General features: G+C 47.1%; 1 protein-coding gene across 2 annotated transcripts in view; it reads right to left on the bottom strand.

Moving 5' to 3' along the window:
- Window positions 1–745: 745 nt before the first annotated feature.
- The window catches only part of PANK1 (pantothenate kinase 1), a 50,264-nt gene continuing 28,387 nt past the window's right edge, over window positions 746–22,622 (bottom strand). The window contains exons 3-7 of one of the 2 annotated variants that reach the window (XM_040436960.1): window positions 12,933–13,186; window positions 11,855–12,031; window positions 10,121–10,244; window positions 4,423–4,548; window positions 746–1,708 (exon numbers count right to left, since the gene is read on the bottom strand). In XM_040436960.1, the coding sequence (XP_040292894.1) occupies window positions 1,649–1,708; window positions 4,423–4,548; window positions 10,121–10,244; window positions 11,855–12,031; window positions 12,933–13,186 (741 nt within the window). In that variant the 3' untranslated portion in view covers window positions 746–1,648. The remainder of the gene's footprint in view (window positions 1,709–4,422; window positions 4,549–10,120; window positions 10,245–11,854; window positions 12,032–12,932; window positions 13,187–22,622) is intronic. The other variant, XM_040436961.1, reaches the window with a different exon arrangement.

The raw sequence follows: 22,622 nt of genomic DNA, 5'->3' as shown, positions 1-22,622 counted from the left end.
GCGCGCAGAGACGCCACTGCTTGCTTGGCAGTACGGCTGCCGAGAGGAGAGAGTATGCCCCCAAAAACCCTTTAATTCAGTGACATTCTGATAATCTGTCACTCATTTCAGGCACAGATTGCAAGATAATCTGGAATCTCATAAAACAAAAACCGGGATATTGAGTATAGAAACCACTAATGAGAGTCCCAGTAGTAGCAGCAGATTAGATGTGCAGTTAAGGGGTGCTTTCCTGGAGATTCAAGTCTTCTAGGTAGATATCCCTACACACTGATAGTGTCAAACTGATTGATCACACTTAGGTGTCAATCCGAGCATATATTTCCAAAAGGAATAACAGAGGAACCTCACAACACAGAGTTATGGGGGGAAAAGATGCACCAGGACTGTTATTTCATGGGGAATTTATATATATTACACTAAAACAGACATCTTTTAGGACCTCTATTAGTTAAAGGGGTTCTCCACTCATTTCTTCGAAACCTGCTGCTGTGGAAGAAAGTGGTCTTCGATGGAACTTAGTCTAGAGTTGAGCGAAGCGAGCTTTGGATGCTTCATCCGAAGTCACTTCGTTCAAAACTATGGATTAATACTGTACGGAGATCTGTCTCCATACAGTATTAGAACGTATGGGCTCCGACGAGCCGAAGTAAGTTACTTACGAAGTCAGGCGTGACTTCATTGAATAACTTCGGTAATTGATTTTTAAAGTCGAAAGTCACTTTAAAACTTGAAACCGAACTCAGCTTTGGTTCCGACTAGTACCCCTGAATCGAAGCCGAGTTCGGTTTCAAGGTGGTTTTTTCAACTTTAAAAATCAATGACCAAAGTTATTCCAGGAAGTCACCCCCGACTTCGAGAGTAACTGACTTCGGCTCTTCGGAGCACATTCATTCTATGGAGACAGATCTCCGTACGGTATCAATCCTAAGTTTTGAACGAATCGACTTTGGACGAAGCATCCGAAGCTTGCTTCACTCAACTCTAGTACTTACCCACTCCTGCTCCATTGACGTGGCCATCTCCGTTGCGTTGACACAGGATGGTGGCCTCTTCTGCCCGGAAGTGGCTGCTTCTTTTCCTGTTCAGCTGCATATACTACTACAGGAAAAGAATGGGTCACTTCCGGGCCAGAAGTGGACGAAGGGTCCGCCACCCTACGACAGATGGTTAAGTACCATGTAAAATTTGACAGGACTGGGGGTTGGAAAGTGCACATTATCTAACATTATTCATGGGTTTTATTACACAGTCCCACATTCTCCGTAGGCAACGTCATGTTGCCCGCCAGGCACCTCCTTATTACATTTACAGATTTGTCTATATTCATACTATCTCAGACATAAAAGCATAAAATCAGAGATCTCCAGGTTTAACAGCAGCAGCCCTTCACCAAGGGCAGATTAAAAGGCTATTTACAGAAAATAAATAGAAAAAAGGAATTACTGCAATAAAATCAGTTCCCGATCACTACAGTACATTTGGCCACGGTGCACGGTTTGTTTTTACAGTAAAATTTACAGATCTATGTACAGTCTCTCCGTCCTCGCTATTTACAGGATTCATCCATCTGACATGGCTTCATGGGCCTTCTGGAAGCTCAGACAACGGCATTGAGCAGCACAGACATCGGAGGCAGCGTCTTCTTTCAGTGCTCGTCGTTCATCTTGAAAAGCTCCAGCAGGGCTCCGACTGCTCCGAAGTAACCCTATAATAGACAAATACACAATACTTATAGCACCAACCCGGGCAGTAAGGGGGTTTGTTTCTCAACGCCTGACCATTGGAGATAGTCTGTGCCCTGCTTGTCCTTTGTCATGTGACTTAAAGAGGACCAGACCCCTCTCCTGACATGTCTTTTTTAGTAACTATTTGCATCAACCATGTAATAACAGTTCTGGAGTATCCATTTTTATGCCTTTACGATGTGCCGTTCCTTTATTATTCCTGCTAGAAGTTATGAATGCATTGCTACCAGTTTGCACTGCAGGTTCAGATGGGTGCTACCAGTTGGGGGGAAGGGGCCCTGCACAGTCTGCCACTGGCAGCACTGATTAGTCAGACTGTGCAAGGACAAACCCCCAACTGGTAGCACCCATCTGAACCTGCAGTGCAAACTGGTAGCAATGCATTCATAACTTCTAGCAGGAATAATAAAGGAGCGGCACAAAATAGAGAGTCATACAAATAGATATTCCAGAATTGTTATTATAAGGGGGATGCAAGTTGTTGCTAAAACAGACCTTCTTTAAAAGGGGTTGTCCAGGGAGTAAAAAATCCTTTCCTAATTACAACATCATGGGTGAAGACTCCTACATACTGGGCTTTAACCCGTTGGCTACCAGCGCAGTACATGTACGGTGCTGGGACGATGGGCAAACATGGCGCCCGCTCGCGCGTGCAGCAGGCGTCATGGCCGGCGGGTTTCTGAAGAGACCCAGGGTATTAAAGCTGCAATTCTTATTTTGGCCAGCAGGTGACAGGCCAACATTAGAAATTAGCAATTCTGTACATAAATGGGTCTAAAAGATCCATGATTGTATAGAATAAAAAAAAAAAAATATATATATATATATATATATATATATATATATATATATATATATATATGGATTTTGTAGGCTCAAATAGGAGCTTCAAAATCGTAAAAAAAAACTTAAAAAATATAAAAAAAAAGCTTAAATCACCCCCCTTTCCATAGAATAAAAAAAATACATAAATAACCAAAAATATAAACATCATGGGCATCGTCTAAAAACGCCCAAGTTCGGGAAAATGTTTTTTTACAGTATAAATCAATTTCTAAAGTTTAATATGCGAAGTCTTGCGAGACTCCGTGAAGTAATAACTTTGGCTCATCGGAGCCAATACATTCTAATACTGTACGGAGCGCTCATCCGAAGTCGATTCGCTCATCCCTGTAAAAAATTTACATTTATTTTTAAATTATTTAGACATTAACACCTATACATATGTGGTATCGTTGTAATCGTGCTGACCCAGAGAATGAAGGGCACAGGTCCGTTTTGTGGTAAAGGGAACGCAGTGGGAACAAAAATCCGCAAAACGGTGGAGGAATTGCGTTTTTATTTCCCAATTTCACCCCATTTGGAATTTTTTCCCCGCTCCCCACTACATTCTTTGCCATATTAAATGGTGGCATTAGAAAGTACAACTTGTCCCGCAAAAAATAAGCCCCCACATAGCTATGTGAACAGAAAAATAAAGAAGTTATGGCTCAAGGAAGATAGGGAAGAAAAATGAAAACACAAAAACGAAAAAAATCTCCGGTATCCTAAGGGTTAACTTCTCGGACCCGCATTGTTCCACTACAGCCTTCAGTCAAGAGACAAAGAAAGATGCCTGATGGAGATGAAGTAGTGCAGCTTTTTCCTGTCTCATGATGACACAACCCCCGCATCATGTGGCTGAGGGGCCCAAAAGGTAGCCTCCCCCCCCTCCCCCCCTGGGGTTAGAGTGTAGGGGACTACAGGTACTGCTGTTCTGAAAATTCAAGCCCTGTCTCCATCCCTGAGGCTCGGCAGTAACATGGGCGTCATAGTGGGGTACAGAATCTTTTGAAAGAAAAATAAGCGACAGGTATGGGACAGTTTCCTATTATGATTGGCAACGTATGGCACCCCGGATACCCCCTTTAAGACCCTCTTACACAGGCCGCTTGTTCGGCTGATCTCGGGCCCATCATGACACCCCATTGATCAGCCGGCTGACTCTTCAGCAGAGTAGCACATCTCGTCTCGTGTAAACAAGGATGTGGGATGAATGATCCTACTAATGATCACTTATTCCCAATGCAGTTTGGCCCTTGAAATCAGAGCTAATCAACTAGTGAAAAGGGATGATGCTACTACAGACCATCGAGGAGCAAAGGCCAGGCGGGCATGGAGACAGTGGCAAAAGGGTATAAGTCTATGGAAAAAGGGGTTTTGGCCAACAGGAAGCCATTCTTAGAATCTGGTTGCTGTCAGTGAATGAGAACAGCCTTTTTTTTTTACAATCACAGGGTGCAAATGGAGAAGTGAATACATGTATGCAGTCTAGGCAGTGCTCCGCGAGACAAATCATTCTGCTGGTTTGCTACAATGTATCAGTCTGGAGTTCAGTCTGTATAACCCACAGAGCATTGTCTAGACGAGCGGTCAGCAACCTTCGGCTACAAACTAAAATTCGTTATTCTGTGGGAGTTCTGAAAACGGTAGAGCAAGTGTGCATGCTGGGAGTTGTAGTTTTACAACAGCTGGAGTGCCGGAGATTGCCTATCCCTGGTCTGGGCAGAACTACCTCCACTTCTCAGATGTGAGCAGGACTATCTAAGCTATGGGTTTAATGCGTGTAACCAGGAGAAGCCTCCAGTACAGCCCACCCTTCTCCTCGGTACCCCCTTTCTAATGCTGCTTTTACCTCATGTTCCAAAAAGAGGGCTTTCAGTTGTCCTTTTGACCAGTAATCCATTGCATAAGACAGCAGCGTCATCGAGACCATGTTGATTCTTAGAAAGTTCCCAACAAACACCACTCTGTCAATGTTCTACAGATGGAGGAATAAAAACCTATTAATGGACGAGGTTTTTTCACATTTTTATTTTTTACTGCATTTCAAAATAAAGATCCAAAGTATTCAAGGGGTTTTCTGAGAATAAACATACACCCTGACAAAGAGCCGCCCCGACCATCAGTCAATCATGTAATGTGTGAGCATGTAGAGGCCAGACTGGCCAGGACTTCTAAATGACCTAACATGGCACATAAAAGGGGTTTTTAATATAAGGTGGATGGCAGTTTTGGTTAAAGGGGTTGTCCCATGAAAAATATTCTACAGTTTTCAAACCAGCACCTGGATCGGAATACTTTTGTAATTGTATGTAATTAAAAATTTAGCACAGCCACTGAGTTATTCAATAAAATGTATCTGTATAGCGCCACCTGCTGTTTTTTTTTTTACCTATTTCTTTGTCCGACTCCCTGAGACGGCCGCACATGCTCAGTTTTATCCTTCAACTGGCTCCTGAGTTGAGATAGGGAGAGCATGGCCACGCCCCCGGAGCTGCAGCAGAATGGACACTCCCTTCGAGCTGTCAGCTTGATATAAATCTAGCAGAGCAATGAATGAGGAGATCTCTGGATCCATGGGAGGTACAGGGTATGTATGGGTCTAGCTTTGTTAGAAAGATTTTACATGAATCATGGGATGGCCCCTTTAATACACTTCTACTGTACTTTTATAGGTACTACGTAGAACATCTCTATGGATGTAGTCTCCAAAATCTTCAGTCAAATCCTGAACTTCACGACCACCAGCTGGTCTACAGGGATGCCTTCTGCCGTCACTGCAGCACATCTTGCAGGAGCAGGTCAGGTGTCCTGGTGTCATACACAGCCGGGTACCCAGAGAAGACAGGAGCATTGATTACCACTTCTGTCTTCTCCTTTCCCGGGTGCATAGAGCACAAGGGGCGCTATTCAATAATTAAAAGGCAGCCGTGATGCCGCTTCCTCTAGTGGATCGGCGATCATGTGATCACCAGGCAATATAGTAACAATATAACACAGGGCAAAATATACGCATCCATTCAAACCATCACCACCTTATTCACAAGACTCTACATTTTTTTAGATCGAAACGACTGTCACAAATTAAGGAATCCGTTTCAATATTTAACTTCGAGTTAATATGCAAAAAGAATAAAGAGCTACAGTATGAAAAAAATATTCATTTCTCTAAAATTGTATTAATAAACAGCACTATTTTTCCTACTAAAAATGCAGGAAAATGATTTTGGTAACCCAATACAGTGTTAAACCACCACATGTGCTAAATCACAAAGGGGGGGGGGAAGAGAGGTGTTAAGCCCTCTGTCCATGGTCTACATTCTTCCTATTGTGTCTGATGCAGAATAACATCCGTCATCCTCTCATTTATGCTTTGTACACAAATCCCTTTTTAGAAGAGGCAGGGGCGCCCTCTTGTTTGCTTTTACAGGGGTTGTCCTGGTGATGGGTTGCCTTTATCCAGCCTGCATTTCACCATTTTAGGCCAGTAGATGTCAGCACATGACAAACCTGCAATACGTACTAATTCATATATACTGTACGTGGACATACAAAGAAAAAATAAAATAAAAAGAGGAAACACTACAGACAGAAGAGACATAAATTATGTAAAAACAGTATATGTTATCATTAAAGTCCCTAAAATGTTGATAAGTTAAAAGGAAACTCCTTAAAGGGGTTTTCCCTTTTCAGACAATGGGGGCATATCGCTAGAATAAAGAACGGAGCCCCGAAGAATAAAATTACTGAAAATAATTAAATATTACTTTACTATAAATATATTCCCAAATACCCTTTATTAGTTATATTGGCTTGTTTTGTCCAGGGAGCAATCATTAGGAGAAATAAAATGGCTGCCGTCCTATTAGTACACACAAAACCTGTCCTAATCACACAGCAGGACAAGTTACTTCAGAACACTGAGCTAAAGAGCTGCCTCATCCTCCCCCTCTGCTCTGCTTGTCAGGAATTATGATCCTGGATACGGCTGATAAGATCTTCAGCTGAATCTCTGTAGGAATGGAGTTCATGAAGAGACATGGAGTACAGAGAGGAGGATGGGTGATGAGCAGCAGGACTTGTATACAGTCTCCATTACCACAGTCTGTCCTGTCCGCCCTCTCTGTACTACATGTCTCTTCTTGAACTCCATTCCTATAGAGCAGGGATGCTCAACCTGCGGCCCTCCAGCTGTTTCAAAACTACAACTCCCAGCATGCTCGGACAACCTACAGCTATCAGCCTACAGCAGGGCATGGTGGGGGTTGTAGTTTTACAACAGCTGGAGGGCCGCAGGTTGAGCATCCCTGCTATAGAGATTCAGCTGAAGATCTTATCAGCTGTATTCGGGATCATCTCTGACAAGCAGAGCAGAGAGAAGGATGAGGCAGCTCTTTAGCTCAGTGTTGTGAAGTAACTTCACTGTGTGATTAGGACAGATTTTGTGTGTACTAATAGGACGTCTGACATTTTATTTACCCTAATGATTGCTCCCCAGACAATACGAAAGGTATTTGGGAATATATTCATAATAAAGTAATATTCAAGTATTTTAATTTTCTTAATTCCCAGAGAACCCCTTTAAGACACAAGTCTTGAATAATCTGTGCAGCCCGCCCTGGATCTGGCGTCATTTATACATTTAAAAGGCAGAGTGACTGATCGTATGATCTACAGCAGTGTTTCTCAGCTCCAGTCATCAGGGCCCACTTATCGGTCATGGTTTGAGAATATCCCACAGAATGAATACATGTGGCAAGTCCTGATGCATTGACATCTATATCTCACCTGCTCAATACTAAGGAAATCCAGAAAACATGACTGGTAGGTGGGCCCAATCAGCAATTAGAAGAGGATTGCTATGCTGTGCCATCCTCACAGCATACCAAGCACAGTGCCGCACATTGTACAGTGGTCGTGCTTGGTATTGCAGCTCAGGCCGATTCACTTGAACGGGACACAGCTGCAACTAGGCCATGTGACCGATGAATATGACGTCACTGACCTAGGAAGTGGTTGCAGCGGGGGTCTCTTCAAACAGCTGATTGGCAGAGGTGCTGGGTGTTGGGACCGCCCACTGCTCATAAGTTGATGACCTATCCTGAGAATAGGCCATCAATATCGAATGTCTGGAAACCCCCTTTAACAGGAGCACAAAAGGAGTCAGTTCTGTTGGTAAACCAGAATTTGGTGTAACCAGAGAAGGACTTTTGCAGCATACAAAAACTTCTGACAAAACCACCTCCTCAGCAGAGCCCCGCCATCACACCCATGAGGAACCGCTTCACAGTATGAGAAGAGCTGACCTGGAGCAGAGTCCCTCAATGGGCCTAAGCCAAGTTCTACCTATTATAACAAATGACACAAGTCCCACAAGGCTGTGATCATTCATTGTGCTGCTTATTAAAAAGCACAGCATCAGCACAGTGCAAGTGCCCGCTAGAGACTTGGAACTTACCCCCGGGGAAGGCGTACATCAGGGTAAGAACCTAGGATCTGGAGCATTACACAGGGGAAGGAGGGCAACTTCCACCTCACACTTCTCAAAAATCGGGACTATCTGAAGAATTCGGATTCAAGTGGGACTAGTTTTATAGACGATTGCAGGACTAATGACATTTTATTGTGCTGTGCCAGCACTGACGGAGACCGATGCCGAACAGGACACCAAGGTATAATACCCACAGTATGGCCAGCAGGAGCAGCAGGTATGGCTGGATGTCTTCTACAAGATTCTGCAGACGTTCTTAATGCTTTGATAGCCCTGTACAATGCTGCTTGAACTCCATGCCACAAGGCAACACTGTAAAGAAGCTGAAAGCACTAAGACCATATCATGTTACTTCTCCTTCATTACGCTCTAAAGAAGAAGAAAAACAGGTCCCTGCCCGCGGAGAGCTCACAATCTAATTTCACATAATGAGGTAACATTCATAGTCATCAGCAATTGTAAACCCTTCAGGCTCCACAATGAATCATTTTATTTACCCATGCGGTTTGCTAAGCAAAACCCAAAGGCAGGTGACACCGGCAGACCTCCATTCATTCCATATAGGTGCATTGTCTACCCATAGGACAGGCCATAAACATTTGACCGCTTCGTGTTCCAAAGCTGTATCGATCAGAAGAATGGGTGTCCCCAACTCCTTCTCACCGCATGACCATGGTAAGTAGGGTGGCAGTCGAAAATGCATGATGTGGCTCCCTTCAGGGTCTATGGAGCACAGAGCTCGGTGGGATCTCCAGAGATGATACATTTACTTGTTAGCCTATATTTTTAATGATACCGTTTTAGGCTATAAAGAAGCTTATGTTTAACTTTAAAAAGGGTTTTCTGAGACTTTTATACTGATGACCTATCCTCAGGAAAGTTAATCAGTATCTGATTGGTGGGGGTCCGACCCCAGGGACCCTCGCTAATCAGCTGTTTGAGAAGGCCCCATTTACTTCTATGGAGTTGAGCTGCGCCTTGTCCACGTGACTGATGAACGTGACGTCACTGGCCTAGGAAAAGCTGCGAAAAAGGCTGCAGTGCTACTGCGAGCGCAGGTGCCTTCTCAAATAGCTTATTGGTGGGGGGTCCGAGTGTCAGACCGCCACCAATCAGTATATAAGTTTCAGAAAACCCCTTTAATTAGTTATTTTGGCTGGGGGAGTCAAAATTTCAAAGTGTGGAGAGATATGTGTTATTAACAGGGCGAGTGATTATAAGTTGTCAATTTAGTTGGAGGCAGGGGCGTAGCATTAGGGGGCGCGGAGAGAGCAGTTGCACCCGGGCCCAGAAGCCTGAGATGGCTCAAATTCCTCCTCCTCACAAGGTGAGACCAGTATTGTAAATGAAGAATTAAATGGGGGGGGGGGGGGGGGAGGCTGGTTAATGACTTTGCATTGGAGCCCTGGAGCTACAGGTTACGTTTCTGCCAGGAGGAATAACAGGGGAACAGCATAATGTGGAATTATAAGAAATGAGCCAGGGGGGGCAAAATTTTAGGAGAGCTGAAGGATCCTCTTTAAAAGGAGTTGTCCTATATTTTGATATTGATGGCCTATCATCAGAATAGGTCGTCAATATCTGATCAGCGGGGGTCAGACTCCCGGCATCCCCACCTATCAGCTGATTGAAGAGGCCACGACTCTCTGGTGAACGCAGCAGCCTCCTCACAGCTTACCGGGCACAGCGCCATTCATTGTATGATGGCAAGGCTTGGCACTGTAGCCCAGGTCTATTCACGTGAATTGGACTGAGCTGTACATGGACCATGTGACAGATGAACGAGATGTCACTGGCCTAGAAAGACGTTGCGGCCTCTTCAAATAGCTGATCAGAGGGGGTGCTGAAGTTGGACCCTCACCGATCAGATACTGATGACCTGTCCTGAGGATAGACCACCAATATCAAAATCCAGAGCAACCCCTTTAAAAGGAAATATTTCAACAAATTGGCAAGGTACATAAGAACATGGAATTGAATAGGTGTGTAATCAAAATCCACTTTTCACCAAACCAGTTTCTAAATTCCATATGAATAGATGAGAAGAGGCGATCATTACCTCATTGACGGCGCACATACGAGCAATAGATCCGATGTTGTTAGTAATGGTAACCAGCGTCGCTCTCGCCAAGTCCTCCTTGCTTATGGTATCCCTTTTCTCTTTGCTCATCATGTGGCCAAAGCTTTTAAAAGGAGAGGAATGACAGAAGGTTAAATACAACGGTCAGACATAATTTATTTCGGTGTGTCCAGTGACTTATAGTTTGCCCTCATCTGTCCGAACACGTTTAGCGTTCAATGTTTCGACCCCTTTTCATGGCTAAATAACTAGGAGGTGCCACCACCATTCAGGAGCCTGAAAACATTGGATGGGAACCTGCATACAAGATGAAGTGGTGGTCATAAGTGGGGAAGTTATTAACAAAATAGGACGTGGCAAGGAATTACAGTAAAATTCCATAAACCTGGGAGTAATGGATCGTGGAGACAGATTATCACGTGTTCGATGCCATGGTCAAAGAAATCTCTATAAAAACAATTATAACTAATATATATATTTTTTTTATGAACTGTTCCAAGATTTAAACTTATCCTCTATCCACGGTGCCTGATCGGTGGGGGTCCGACCACTCACAGGAACGATGCACTGTGTAGCACTGTACCAAAGAAACGGCCACTACATTCATCTCTATGGAACCGCCAGAGAGAAGCCAATTACAGCGCTTGGCTATCCCCGGCAGTCCCATAGAGATGAATAGAGCAGCAGCACGCATGCTCAACAGCCGATCCATTCATATGGGGAGGCACAGGACCACCATGCAGGTGTTTATTAGTGGTCGCAGCAGTCCGACCCCACAATGATGAGACATGTATCGCCTTATCCTGCGGATATGGGATAAGTTTAAGCCTTGGCAATCCCTTTTCTTGCACTGCTGGTCGCAACAGGTGGGGAAACCCCCGCAATCAGTGGTTTTAGCACGGGGGATGCTTTTAGTAAGGTGCTAGGAGGATACGATTTATTTCCACACATCACATATTAGGGCCCATTGACACGACCATACCACTGCAAACAGTGGATCCGCAATACACGGCCATGTGAACTCTGTGCTGCGGATGCGGCCCCATATGGCAAAAGATAGGACATTTCCTATCTTTTGCGGAGCAGAGGCACGGATCAGAAGCCCATGAAACACTCAGAAGCCCTTCCATGGGCTTTCAGGTCCGTGCCTCCGCACTGCAAAAGAAAGGACATCTTTTCCCATATTTTGTGGATCACAGATACATTCAAGGCAATGCATTTGCACAGCAGCAACCATCGACCATATGGTTGTGTGAATGAGCCCTGGATGATGCTATGTGCATGTACTAAAGCAGTGGTGGCAAACCTATGGCACGGGTGCCAGAGGCAGCACTCAGAGCCCTCTCTGTGGGCACCCGCACCCTGGAAAAAGTCTATGGTGCACCAATATGCCCTAGACCAGGGATGCTCAACCTGCAGCCCTCCAGCTGTTGTAAAACTACAACTCCCACAATGCCCTAGACTATTCCTGCCATTCATCAGCGCAGGGCGCGCTATGAACAGCACAGGCATCGCTCTGAATGCAGGCAGGATATTATAGCTAAATGGTAAAGTACATAGAAGATATACGGTACTCTATTGGTATTCAGGTTAAATTGCCATCTTGGCACTTTGCGATAAATAAGTGGGTTTTGGGTAGCAGTTTGGACACTCGGTCTCTAAAAGGTTCACCATCACTGTATTAAAGTAGAAAAGTGTAGAACTGCAGATTACCTGGAGGCAACAGCAGAACCCTGAAGGCTGAACCGCTCATAGTCCCCGCCATAGATGTCCTTCACCAGTTTATCGACATTAGTGCTGTCTCCTTTCGCTGCCATTTCCAAAGCTTCCTCAAACGTTTCACAACCCGTCAGCAAGCAGCACAGGCCAAGGAATGTTCCTCCTCCTAGACTGAAGGCATGACACAATAATGTATGACTAGTCACAAAAAGGACTTGTACACATGCTTAGATTTTTGCTGCCGCTTTTGCAGTATGTTAGTGGTCTGAGTCTGCGCTTCACCAAAACTGCCATGTGTGAACGCAGCCTTAAAGAACAGTGACTGACACAACACACACCTCAACAGTGTAGGTGTGTTAACCTCCCCAAGTAATCTCTACGAAATCCCAGTAATGCACTCTCTTTTCCAATCCAATGTGCAGAAAATGGGGTAGTAGTAGTTGAACATATCCATCCATGCTATGATTATTATACTAATGATAACCATCACCTACAATAGTTTCAGTGGGCAATATAGATATATCTCCCAAAACCCCCGTTAGTATAATGCTCTTGAAATACTGATCAAAACGCTCCAGAATTCTAATTCAATTTGCACAAAATGTACCGCATGTTTAAGAGACCTCCTCCAACAAAAAGGGGGTGTCTTAGCCGGAAAGGGACTGTGGCCCACCAGAATGGGCCCATGGCCTAAGAGGAGACCATGTGCACGAAAACGATGCCAAAATTTTGGCACACAATTCTTGCGCAAAGTGAACCAACTAAAAAGGTGGCATAAACCGGTCATAAATAAGGAGCATCTTCAGACTGTCCATTCTGAGTTACCATACAGTCTAGAAATGAGAGATTAGAAGATTTGCCCCACAAAAAACACTAACATTTATAAACTGTTAACTAGACTATTATCTTGGACGATAGTCAAGGCGAAATTGAGGTTGGAGGGGGCTCTGTTCTCATGAGATTCGCCGGACAAAATGTTCCTTGTGCCTACATGATAACCACAATCTAGCCCCAGAACTATTACTTCCATAAATGTGAATGAATGATCTCTGAAATAAAAACTGATTGTTACCTGGTCCCAGTTACTCTTTTATAGTTGTCTTTAGAATACACTGCAAGAATGCTGACTCCTGAACCTATGTTAACCAGCAACATAGGATATGGATTATCAAGGCAATATGGCTTCTTCTGACATTGCTCTGGGTCCGTCGGGTTGTCAAAGTAGTAGCATTCTGGACGGCCATTAAAGCCAACAGAATCGACATAAAGCAGGCCTCGGATTAGACAATCCAGTTCATCAAGTTTATGGAGCTGGAGGTCAGCTATCTAGAGGGAGAAAAACCAGTAGGTTAATGAATAAGCAGGTATAAGTAGAGCAGAGGATACAGTCACCAAATACAAGGGCAAAGAGCTATCAAGACGGCACTTTGCTCTCTTGTACATATTAGAAATTGCATAAGAAAACAAGTACAGAAGGTTATTAGTTCCCACATGAACTTTGGGTCACTAGAACAAATGCTACCAAAGGTTGATCCAAGTGAGGGTTTTCCAGGTGAACTAGAAGAAGGTGGTTACTGGAGTGATGGGGCCCAGCCATAGAACACATTCCCTAATAGGATTCCACGTTTACAACTCTAGCCATGGTCCTCAAGATCTGCTTGCAGAAACTAATTGGTTGCCATCGCTTATTGTTGGAGAACATCTTTTAGGAGAGCGCTCGAGTATAGCCCACAGGTATTCTCCAAGAATCTTCTGTGTGACGTCACACTCTAGGCATGGAAGCCACCTAATCAAAGTACTCCGATATTTGTGCTGCTATGTTAGATGGAAACCAGAGATCTATTCAGGAACTGCTAGAGACCCCACATTTTTTTTTAGGGAGATTAAGGTCTTGCAATAGGTGTATGCAAGAGTATCCCACCCAGACGCTGTAGCAGGGCTCCTTGCACAAAGCAAAACATGTGACCTGTGCCACAGACGTGGCAGATATTTCCATTTATTTTGAGACATTCGTAGCCCTGTCGCCCCCTGCCTCATCTTCCTGCTCTGATGTCTATGCGATGAGGCCAGCTCCAAATCATTGCTTTGTTCCACTTGGTAATAATACACTTAGACGGCGAGGCCGGTTCTACCATCTCGTCATGCTCGTTTGGTTGCTATGCAACAAGCGGCAGTGAGATTGCCAGCTCTTCAGCCGGAGGATTCTTCTATTCAGTGCACACAGGATTACGCTTATGTGTTCTGCTTCCTAATAAACAGAAACAATGAGAAGGAGTCCCGTTCCTACAGCTGCTGCCTGCAAATGGTGCAACCAGTTCTCCAAATTTTCAACTAAAAGGGTTCCCCGAGAAAAAACCTCAGACAAGCCCACAAATGGTGTCGAATACAAAATAATGCTATACTAACCGTTCTCTATGGCGCCATTTATGTGCCGCTGGTCCACCGGCCGTTGCAGTGGTAAAGTACAGTTATACAGCACATGACTGCTGCAGCCAATCACTGTCCTCGGCGGTCTACCACTGGGGACAGTGATTGGCTGCAGCAGTCGCATGCTGTACACGTGCACATCACTGTGCATGTCACCTGCTGAACGGAACAGTCTTCTATTCCATCTTGTGGGCATGGCTACCCACAGAGTACCCACACTGTGGCTTTTCTGCAGAGCTTACAGAAGCAGTAAGGTGGATGAAATTTTTTAATAAAATTCTACATTTTCCAAAAATGTAAAAATCGGCACAAGCTGCAGGGCCAAGTTAAGATTAGCAACATGTCAATTTATGCACTGGAATGGAAGGGTGAAATATATGGCATATCTGCAGGATTTGGTGCAGATTTCCACGAAATGCGGCCATACCCCATGTGTGTGTCAGGCACCGCTGCCAGAATGTTGTGGCTTCCTTCAAAAAATGGAAGCCACCAAAAGAAAAATGTGAAAAGAGAACCAAACCGGCCGTACAGTTTATATAACTCCTGTTCAGCCGCCAGTTATACCTCCCCCCCCTCTCCCAATACACATGCACTGTTGGCTCAACTAATGAACTAATGCCTTACAGGGGTTATCCCATGATTAATGTAAAAAATTTAAATCCAATATCATATAGTACATGACGGTCTCTTTCCTTAGAACCAGCCCTGTACCTCACATGGATCCAGAGATCTCCACATTCATTGCTCCAATTCCTCTGCTAGATTCATTTCAACCTGGCAGCTCATGGGGCGCGTCCTTTCTACGGCAGCTGGTAGGGGACAATCCCATTTTTGGATTGGTGAGGGTCTGTGCACAGGGATTAAAGAGTACCGGTACCCTTATTAGCACCAAGACCCTTTGGCTTTCATCTTGAAAATCTCCAAACTTATGCCATATTGCACTGTAATAGGTACGTCCATTATATAAAAGAGTTTTCTGAGAGTTTTTTTTAACCAATGACCTATCCTCTGATCAGAAGGGTCCGACAACCGGGATCCCCACCGATAACCTGATTGAGAAGACACCGGCGGTCCTGAGAGCGCTGTGGCCTTCTCCGTGCTCACCAAGCACAGCGTCGTACATTGTGTAGCAGCTCTGCTTGGTATCGCAGCTCAGCCCCATTCGCTTCTGCTCCTAGGCCACGTGACCGATGAACGTGTCGTCACTGGCCTAGGAAAAGATGAGAGAAGGCCGCTGCACTACTGAGCGCGCTTGTGCCTTCTCAAACAGCTGATCGGCAGGGGTCCCTGGTGTCGGGACCCCTACCGATCAGATACTGATGACCTATCCTCATAAAATCCCTTTAACGATTGTAGGGATTAGTGACGGCCATCTTTACTGTCTGTTAATTTTGCCGTAAATTACAAGTTATTATTCTAAGTTGGGGACACGCGGCTTCGAAATTCCTCCGACACCATTTATCTCAACAGAATCAGCAAGCTGAAACATATTGCAGATACTAATGAAAACCAGGTACTTGAAGCGATTAGTGGAGGGGTATCACGCGGTTTATTTCTCCTGAACGGCTGACATGTGACTGTGGAGGCAAACACTGAAGTCTACGTTTGGTGTCGTTACATAAATGCGTGCCCGGTCATAACTCCGCTTGTTTGTCTGTTCACAGGCAATGAGAAATGCTAAGAATCTTGAGATGCCTTCACTTAATTTGCCCTTTGATTTCTGTCTCTTGCTGCCTGTGATCTAAAGTCCAAGACTGTACAAGGAGAGAACGTACACTGAGGTGTGCCCTTAATCTCGGATAAGAGGCCTGAGGATTACAAGAAAGTTAAAGAGACACTTCCGCCAGAAAGGTGTATTTTTTGACTCAAAAAATAGAAAACGGTTTGAGAATTTGTGTGCGTTTTTATTTTTTTAGGCTACTTTCACATCTGTGTTTTCAATTCCGGTTTTGAGATCCGGCAGAGGAATTAACCGGTTCAGATTTGTCTACGGGAACAAAATTGATCAGGATGCATCCGTTCGATTTTGGTTCTGGACACAAAACCGCTGCAAGCTTCCGGTTTGCGAAACAGACGAAACCGGATCCGGCATGAAAATCAATGGTGCAAGATCCGTTTTATTTGTTAGCGAAAAAAAAAAAATAATAATCTGGGCCCCATTGACTTATAGGTAATAGATATATCCAGCTCACCCTTTGTTGTATGATGTTATGGACGTTCCACCTCGCGTGCACGGAAGCAAAGGTCAGACCTTGGAAGTAGCAATAGAGAGGGATTTTCCAGCACCACTGTTTTTCTTGAGCGAAATATTCTTTATTTGCAGTGACAAAATGACAGCAATAAAACTTTGTTCACAGGTCCAGTTTTCCCCATTGACTTACAATGATTTTCATACTGGTTTGTTCAGTTCTGATTTGGTACAACTGGTTCCAGACGAAAAGGGATGCATTAAATGACACTGATCCGTTTAATTCCGTTTTTGAGATCCTCTGCCGGATCTCAAAAACGAAATTAACAATGCAGATGTGAAAGTAGCCTTATTTGGGCAGCACTATCCCACGGAAGATTAATTACAAAGTATGGTCCTTCTGTAGCAGTCAGCACAGAGAGAAAAAAGTCCTATATGGACAGGGAATTCATTGTCAATTTACTGGTGCTGTCAGGGGAAGCTGTATTGGAGGGTAATCCTCACGATAATAGTAGGTGTAAAACTGGAATAACAGTAGGACAGCTCTATTGTTCTTTTGTTTTCCTCGGATAAGGATGTCCACAGAAGAAAACTGCATTAGTGTAATAAGTGATCCTGTAGTTGAGTCACTACAGCAGGAATGGCCAACCTATAGCTCACCGGCTGTTGTAAAACTACAATTCCCACCATGCCCTGCTGTAGGCTGGGCATGCTGGGAGTTGTAGTTTTGCAACAGCTGGAGAGACACAGGTTGGCCATCTGGTCACAGTGAATGGTCTGACTAAGAAGGTCAAGAGATAAAGAGCCAGGAAGAAGAATACATGGGATGACTTCAAAACGAGATTTTTGTATAACTTACCAGTAAAATCTCTTTCTCGCTCTTTCCTTGGGGGACACAGAAGACCTTGGGTATAGCTCATCTCCATAGGAGGCGTGACACTAAGTGAAAGCTGTTAAGCCCCTCCTCCACAGCTATACCCTCAGCCTGGAGAGAGAGACTGCCAGTTGCGTGTCCAAGCAGTGAGAAAAGGCAAAGTCCAACAAAGAACCAACAAGCCAACTACCCAACGGGTAACACAAACTCGGAAACCGTGTAGAGAAAAACAATGAATGGGTGGGTGCTGTGTCCCCCAAGGAAAGAGCGAGAAAGAGATTTTACTGGTAAGTTATACAAAAATCTCGTTTTCTCGCCCAGTTTCCTTGGGGGACACAGAAGACCTTGGGACGTTCAAAAGCAGTCCAAAAGGGGAGGGACCACAGCTCCAAGGCGAAGCACCCGAAGGCATCAAGGAACCGCCGCCTGCAGACCCAGGCGGACCAAAGCAGCATACGCCGAAGCCAGAGTATGCACCCTGTAGAACTCTGTAAAGCGTGCAAGGAAGACCTGTGGCCGCCTTGCTCAAATGCATGGCCGAAGCCCAATACCTCCGGCCCAGGAGGCACCGACCGCTCTGGTGAAATGAACGGTGACAGCAAAGGCAGAATCCTGCCCTCGGTGCGGTAACCTCAGCAATAGCCAATCTGATAAAGCGGAGGAAAACGACCCTGGAGTCCGTCAACTCTAAGCGCGGACCTCCAGGAAACCCAAGAGACCGAACGTCGACAAGAGTCGGAGATCTCCAAGTAAAACCGGCAAGGCCCAAACAACGTCCAAATCGGTGAAGTGTTGAAGCGAAAGGCAACACCACCTTCAGAAGGAAGGAACGGGATGTAGAAACAGCCCTGTCCTGGGAAAAGACAGAAGGCTCAGAACAAAAAAAGGGGCCATTCAGGCACCCGTCAGAGACACGACTGATACGGAAACACAACCGTACAGGACAGGCGGGGTAGAGAGAACTTCTGTAACGGCTCCAAGGAAAAGATTGGAGCGCCGAGAGCTCAGTATGTAGTTCCCAGGGCGGTACCGAAGGACAGTACAGAGGAACCCAAGAGCCATTTCAAGTAAGAAGGTCTTGACAGGCCCAGAGGGCCGGGGAACGCTGGAAGAGGAAGAACAGCGCTGACACTTGACACCTCAAGTAAAGGAATCTCAGTCCCAGGTCCAGGCCGGACTGGAAAAAAGACAGAACCATGGGGAGAGAAAAAGTCAGAGTGGGGAATGCACAGCTTCCCACAGAACCCCAGACAAAAAAACCATAAGTCTTACGACAGATCCTGGACGAAAATACAGCCAGGAGCGGACAATAGCGAACCCGCTGGAGTCGCCTGGCAAGCGGGCGAAAACCCAATGTGATCAGGCGCAGACCAGTAACACGGGCAGAAGTCGACAAAACTGGTCCAGTCGGCCCCCGAGCAACGTTGTCCCGTATCCACCCAGTGGGGGAGCAGAAGGACAGACGGAACGGAACCAAAGGGTCCGCCCAGTATCCGCCAGATGCCAGGACAAGACAGGCTAAAGTCCATGCTGATGTAGCCATGTTCTACAGTCCCGGTGTGGGAGATCAAAGGACAATCTGGACCGAAAGGTAGTCCCCCCAAGTTACCGAGAAGGTAAGTCTACAGCAGGACCATTGTCTTAGAATGGACCACGCAATCTGCACTCAGCGGGAGGACAGAACGCGGTAGACTCGGTAAATAGGCACAGCCAATACAGCCAGTGTGAACAAGGGAGACAGAACGAGGCCAAAAGGAACACCGGAACCATCCACATGAACAACCATGCTCTTCCCAGAGGGGAGGACAGTGAAGGAACAGCCTCTGAAGTCTGGCGGGACAGAAGCCACATCGGAGTGATCTGTACCGAGCGGGAGCCAAACAGAGCCAGCGAGATAAGGTAGTCGAGACAGAGGCCGGCATAACACCCTCCACCGAACGGAGGAGTGGGCAACAGGGAAGCCATAGGACAGCTCAAAAGCAGAACCCTGCTACACTGCGAGATGCCCGGTTCACCGCCTCGCAGAAGGCGAATACCCTGAAGAACCCAAGGTGGAGGTCCTCCGACCTGGGTAATCGAGCACCCAAGAGAATTTGGGTGACCTTCCCGAGAAAAGCAGCCCGCACTTGGTAGCAGATCAGACTGAAGCGTAGAGGCGCCAAGAGGAAGGACTCATACCACACTACATCCGAAGAGGAGGAAATTTGAGCAGGCAAGGGAACCGCAGTCCTGCCAGAGCCAACGAAGAATTCGAGGGGCGCTCCAGACAACAGCACTCTCGACCATGTGACCACTAGCGCAGGGAAGCAATACCGCGGAAGGACGAATGGGCACGCATCTAGGAACCACGAACACTCCCTGGGATGAAGGGCCAACTAAATGAATGAGTACCACCCAGCTCCGTGCAGCATAGAGCAAGTAGAGCCCGTCCGGGTCAGGTGGACAGAATGAACTCCTTAGAGACGAGTGCAAGGCTTGCGGCAAGCATCGTATCCCAAGAAAACAAAAGTATGCCGCAGGAAGCAGATGAGGCATACGTACGAGCAGCTCGTAAGCAGTGAGAAGGCCAACCCACCTACAGGAGGAGAAGGCATACACGGCCCAAACAACGCACAAGAACGTCCGCTCACTGCAAAAGGTTAATTCAGCGAAAAAGGGGGCTCGCCACAGAGTGCCACAGCATGTACGTAATTGCAAAGTGCAACCTGCAAGGGAGTTATGCACAAGCCTAGTATAGCATGCGATGGAACGCAAGCAGTCCGCCCCGAAAGGGGGGAAATTGTATCTGGCAAACTGCAGTCGGCAAGAGTGCAAAGGCCGGTCCCAAAAGGGAGTGATGCCTAAGGCCGTACCTACTTCAGAGAAGCAGGACATACCATATAATCCAGCAGGAACGCAGGAGGTCCACCTAGTGAAAGGGGAACATGCACAGGGTTATCCTAGCATTAAGTGAGTGTGCAATAATACACCCAACACTGACTTAGCGAGAGTGCAACTACTCTGCCAATGAAGGGGGACATGTACAAGTCCAGCACAGCCATACAAGGGCAGCCGTGAATCTCATGAGCGTGCCAAATTCTGCCCATGGAATGTGGGGTGGTCACGCACAAGGCCAGCACCGTATCCAATGGGAGTGCAAGCGTTCCACCCATGTTAGAGGGCCATGCTCATGGCCAGCAAGGTATCCGGTGAGAGTGTAGCATGCCGCCCAGACAAAAAGGGGGGGGTAATGCACATGGCCAGCATCTCATCCAGGGAGAGTGCGTGCACCCGCCATGTATGGGAGTCATACACATGGCCAGCAACGTACTGGTGAGAGACAAACACAGTCAGTGAGAATGTATGTATGTCACCTGAGGAAGGAAGGCATGCCCATGGCAGGCAGCGAATCCAGCGAGAGTGCGTACACCGCCCACGGAAGAGGGGTCATGCATATGGCCGACAGCGGATCCAGCGAGAGTGCAAGCACCCCGCCATGTATGGGGTACATGCACATGGCCAGTAACGTACCTGCGAGAAAACACCACAGACAGAGGGATGTATGTATGCTGCCTGAGTCATGCCTATGGCTGGCAGCGAAACCAGTGAGAGTGCAGCATAGTAACATAGTACATAAGTACATCATAGCCCATCAGAGAGAGTGCAGCGTTCCGCCTATGGAAGGGGGTCGTGCACATAGCCAGTACCGTATCCGGTGAGAGTGCAGTATTCCGCCTAAAAAGGGGGGGTCATGCACATGATCGGCAACTAATCCAGTGAGAGCGCTGCCTTCCGCCCATGGAAGGGGGTCACGCGCATGGCTGACAACGAATCCAGTGAGAGCGCTGCGTTCCGCCCATGGAAGGGGGTGACGCACATGGCCGGCAGTGAATCCAGCGAGAGTGCAGCGTTCCGCCTAGAGAAGGGGGTCGTGCACATGGCCTGCAGCAAATCCATAGAGAGAGTGCAGCATTCCGCCTATGGAAGGGGGTCGTGCACATGGCCAGCACCGTATCCGGTGAAGGTGCAGTATTCCGCCTAAAAGGGGGTCATGCACATGGCCAGCCGGGAGCCAGGGAGAGTGCAGTATCCCGCCTAGGAGGGGGGGGATGCACATGGCAGGCACCATAACTGGAGAGATGATGAATGCTGCCTACGGAAGGGCCGCATGCACTTGGCCAGCGCCGTATCCTGGAAGAGGGCAGGAAAACCGCCTAAAAGGGGAAATGCCCTAGCAGCGACGCAGGTTGGGAGCGCAACACTATGCCGCCTGTGGAAAGAGGGCATGCAGACATGCAGCACTACTGATGAGGCTGCAGCGTCCTGCGCAGTCCAAAAGAAATCTGTTATTATTATTATATATATATATATTTATTATTATTTCTTTTTTTTTTTTTTTTTTTTTTTTTTAATTAAAAACACAGCCTCTCTGAGGCTAAAGGGTGCCACCATATAGGGGCACAGATAGTCAGGAAAAAGGAAAAAGGGGGCCAGCCATACCGGCCCATTGGGATCCGGCCTGTACCCAAAGGGTTAACATGGATCCGGCCTGGAGGGCGGCGCTGCGATCCCCTGGGGGCGGAGGAACCTCCCGGCGGGAAAAATTCGCGCCTGGAGAAGTTCCCGCCCCCTCCACCAGAGGCCGGAATTTTGCGGCCTAGTAGGCCGTGAAGCCGGGGACTAAATTTGCGGCGCCCGGTATGTACCGCCAGGACCTGAGGCGGAGTGGCGCATCAAACCGGCCGCGGGTGCCCACCCCGCGGGCCGGTCGGAATTGCGGCCCAGCAGGCCGCGAAGCCTGGGCCAAAATTTGCGGAGCCCCACCGACCGGCACCGACGGTCGGCCGGGGCCTGCTGGGCCTAGAAGTCAAGCCCAAAGCCGGCCGCGGGAGCCCACCCCGCCGGCCGGAGGAGTCAGGGGCCCAGAATGGCGGCTTGCCGGCCGCGGGAGCCCACCCCGCCGGCCGGAAGAGTCAGGGGCCCAGAATGGCGGCTTGCTCGGAATGGCGGCTTGCCGGCCGCGGGAGCCCACCCCGCCGGCCGGAAAAGTCAGGGACCCGGAATGGCGGCCTGGCAGGCCGCGGAGCCTGGGCTAAGATTTTTGCGGCGCCCGGCCGCACCGGAATACCAATGTCGGCCGGAGGCGAGGCCTTACTCCACAGCCGTCAGGAGCCTCAGGCCTGGAGCAACACTCCGGTAGGAGATGTAGGGGGGGGCTGATAAAGAAAAACTATGTTGCCGCTTCTGTAGCTGGCTGTGGAGACAGCCACTGGCTGCATGTCCCAGGCAGGAAG

Source organism: Bufo bufo, chromosome 6 (genome assembly GCF_905171765.1).
Source record: "Bufo bufo chromosome 6, aBufBuf1.1, whole genome shotgun sequence".
In the NCBI taxonomy this organism is placed as follows: Eukaryota; Metazoa; Chordata; class Amphibia; order Anura; family Bufonidae; genus Bufo; species Bufo bufo.
Note: the sequence above shows the minus strand (reverse complement) of the source record. Positions and strands in the feature narration are given on the sequence as shown.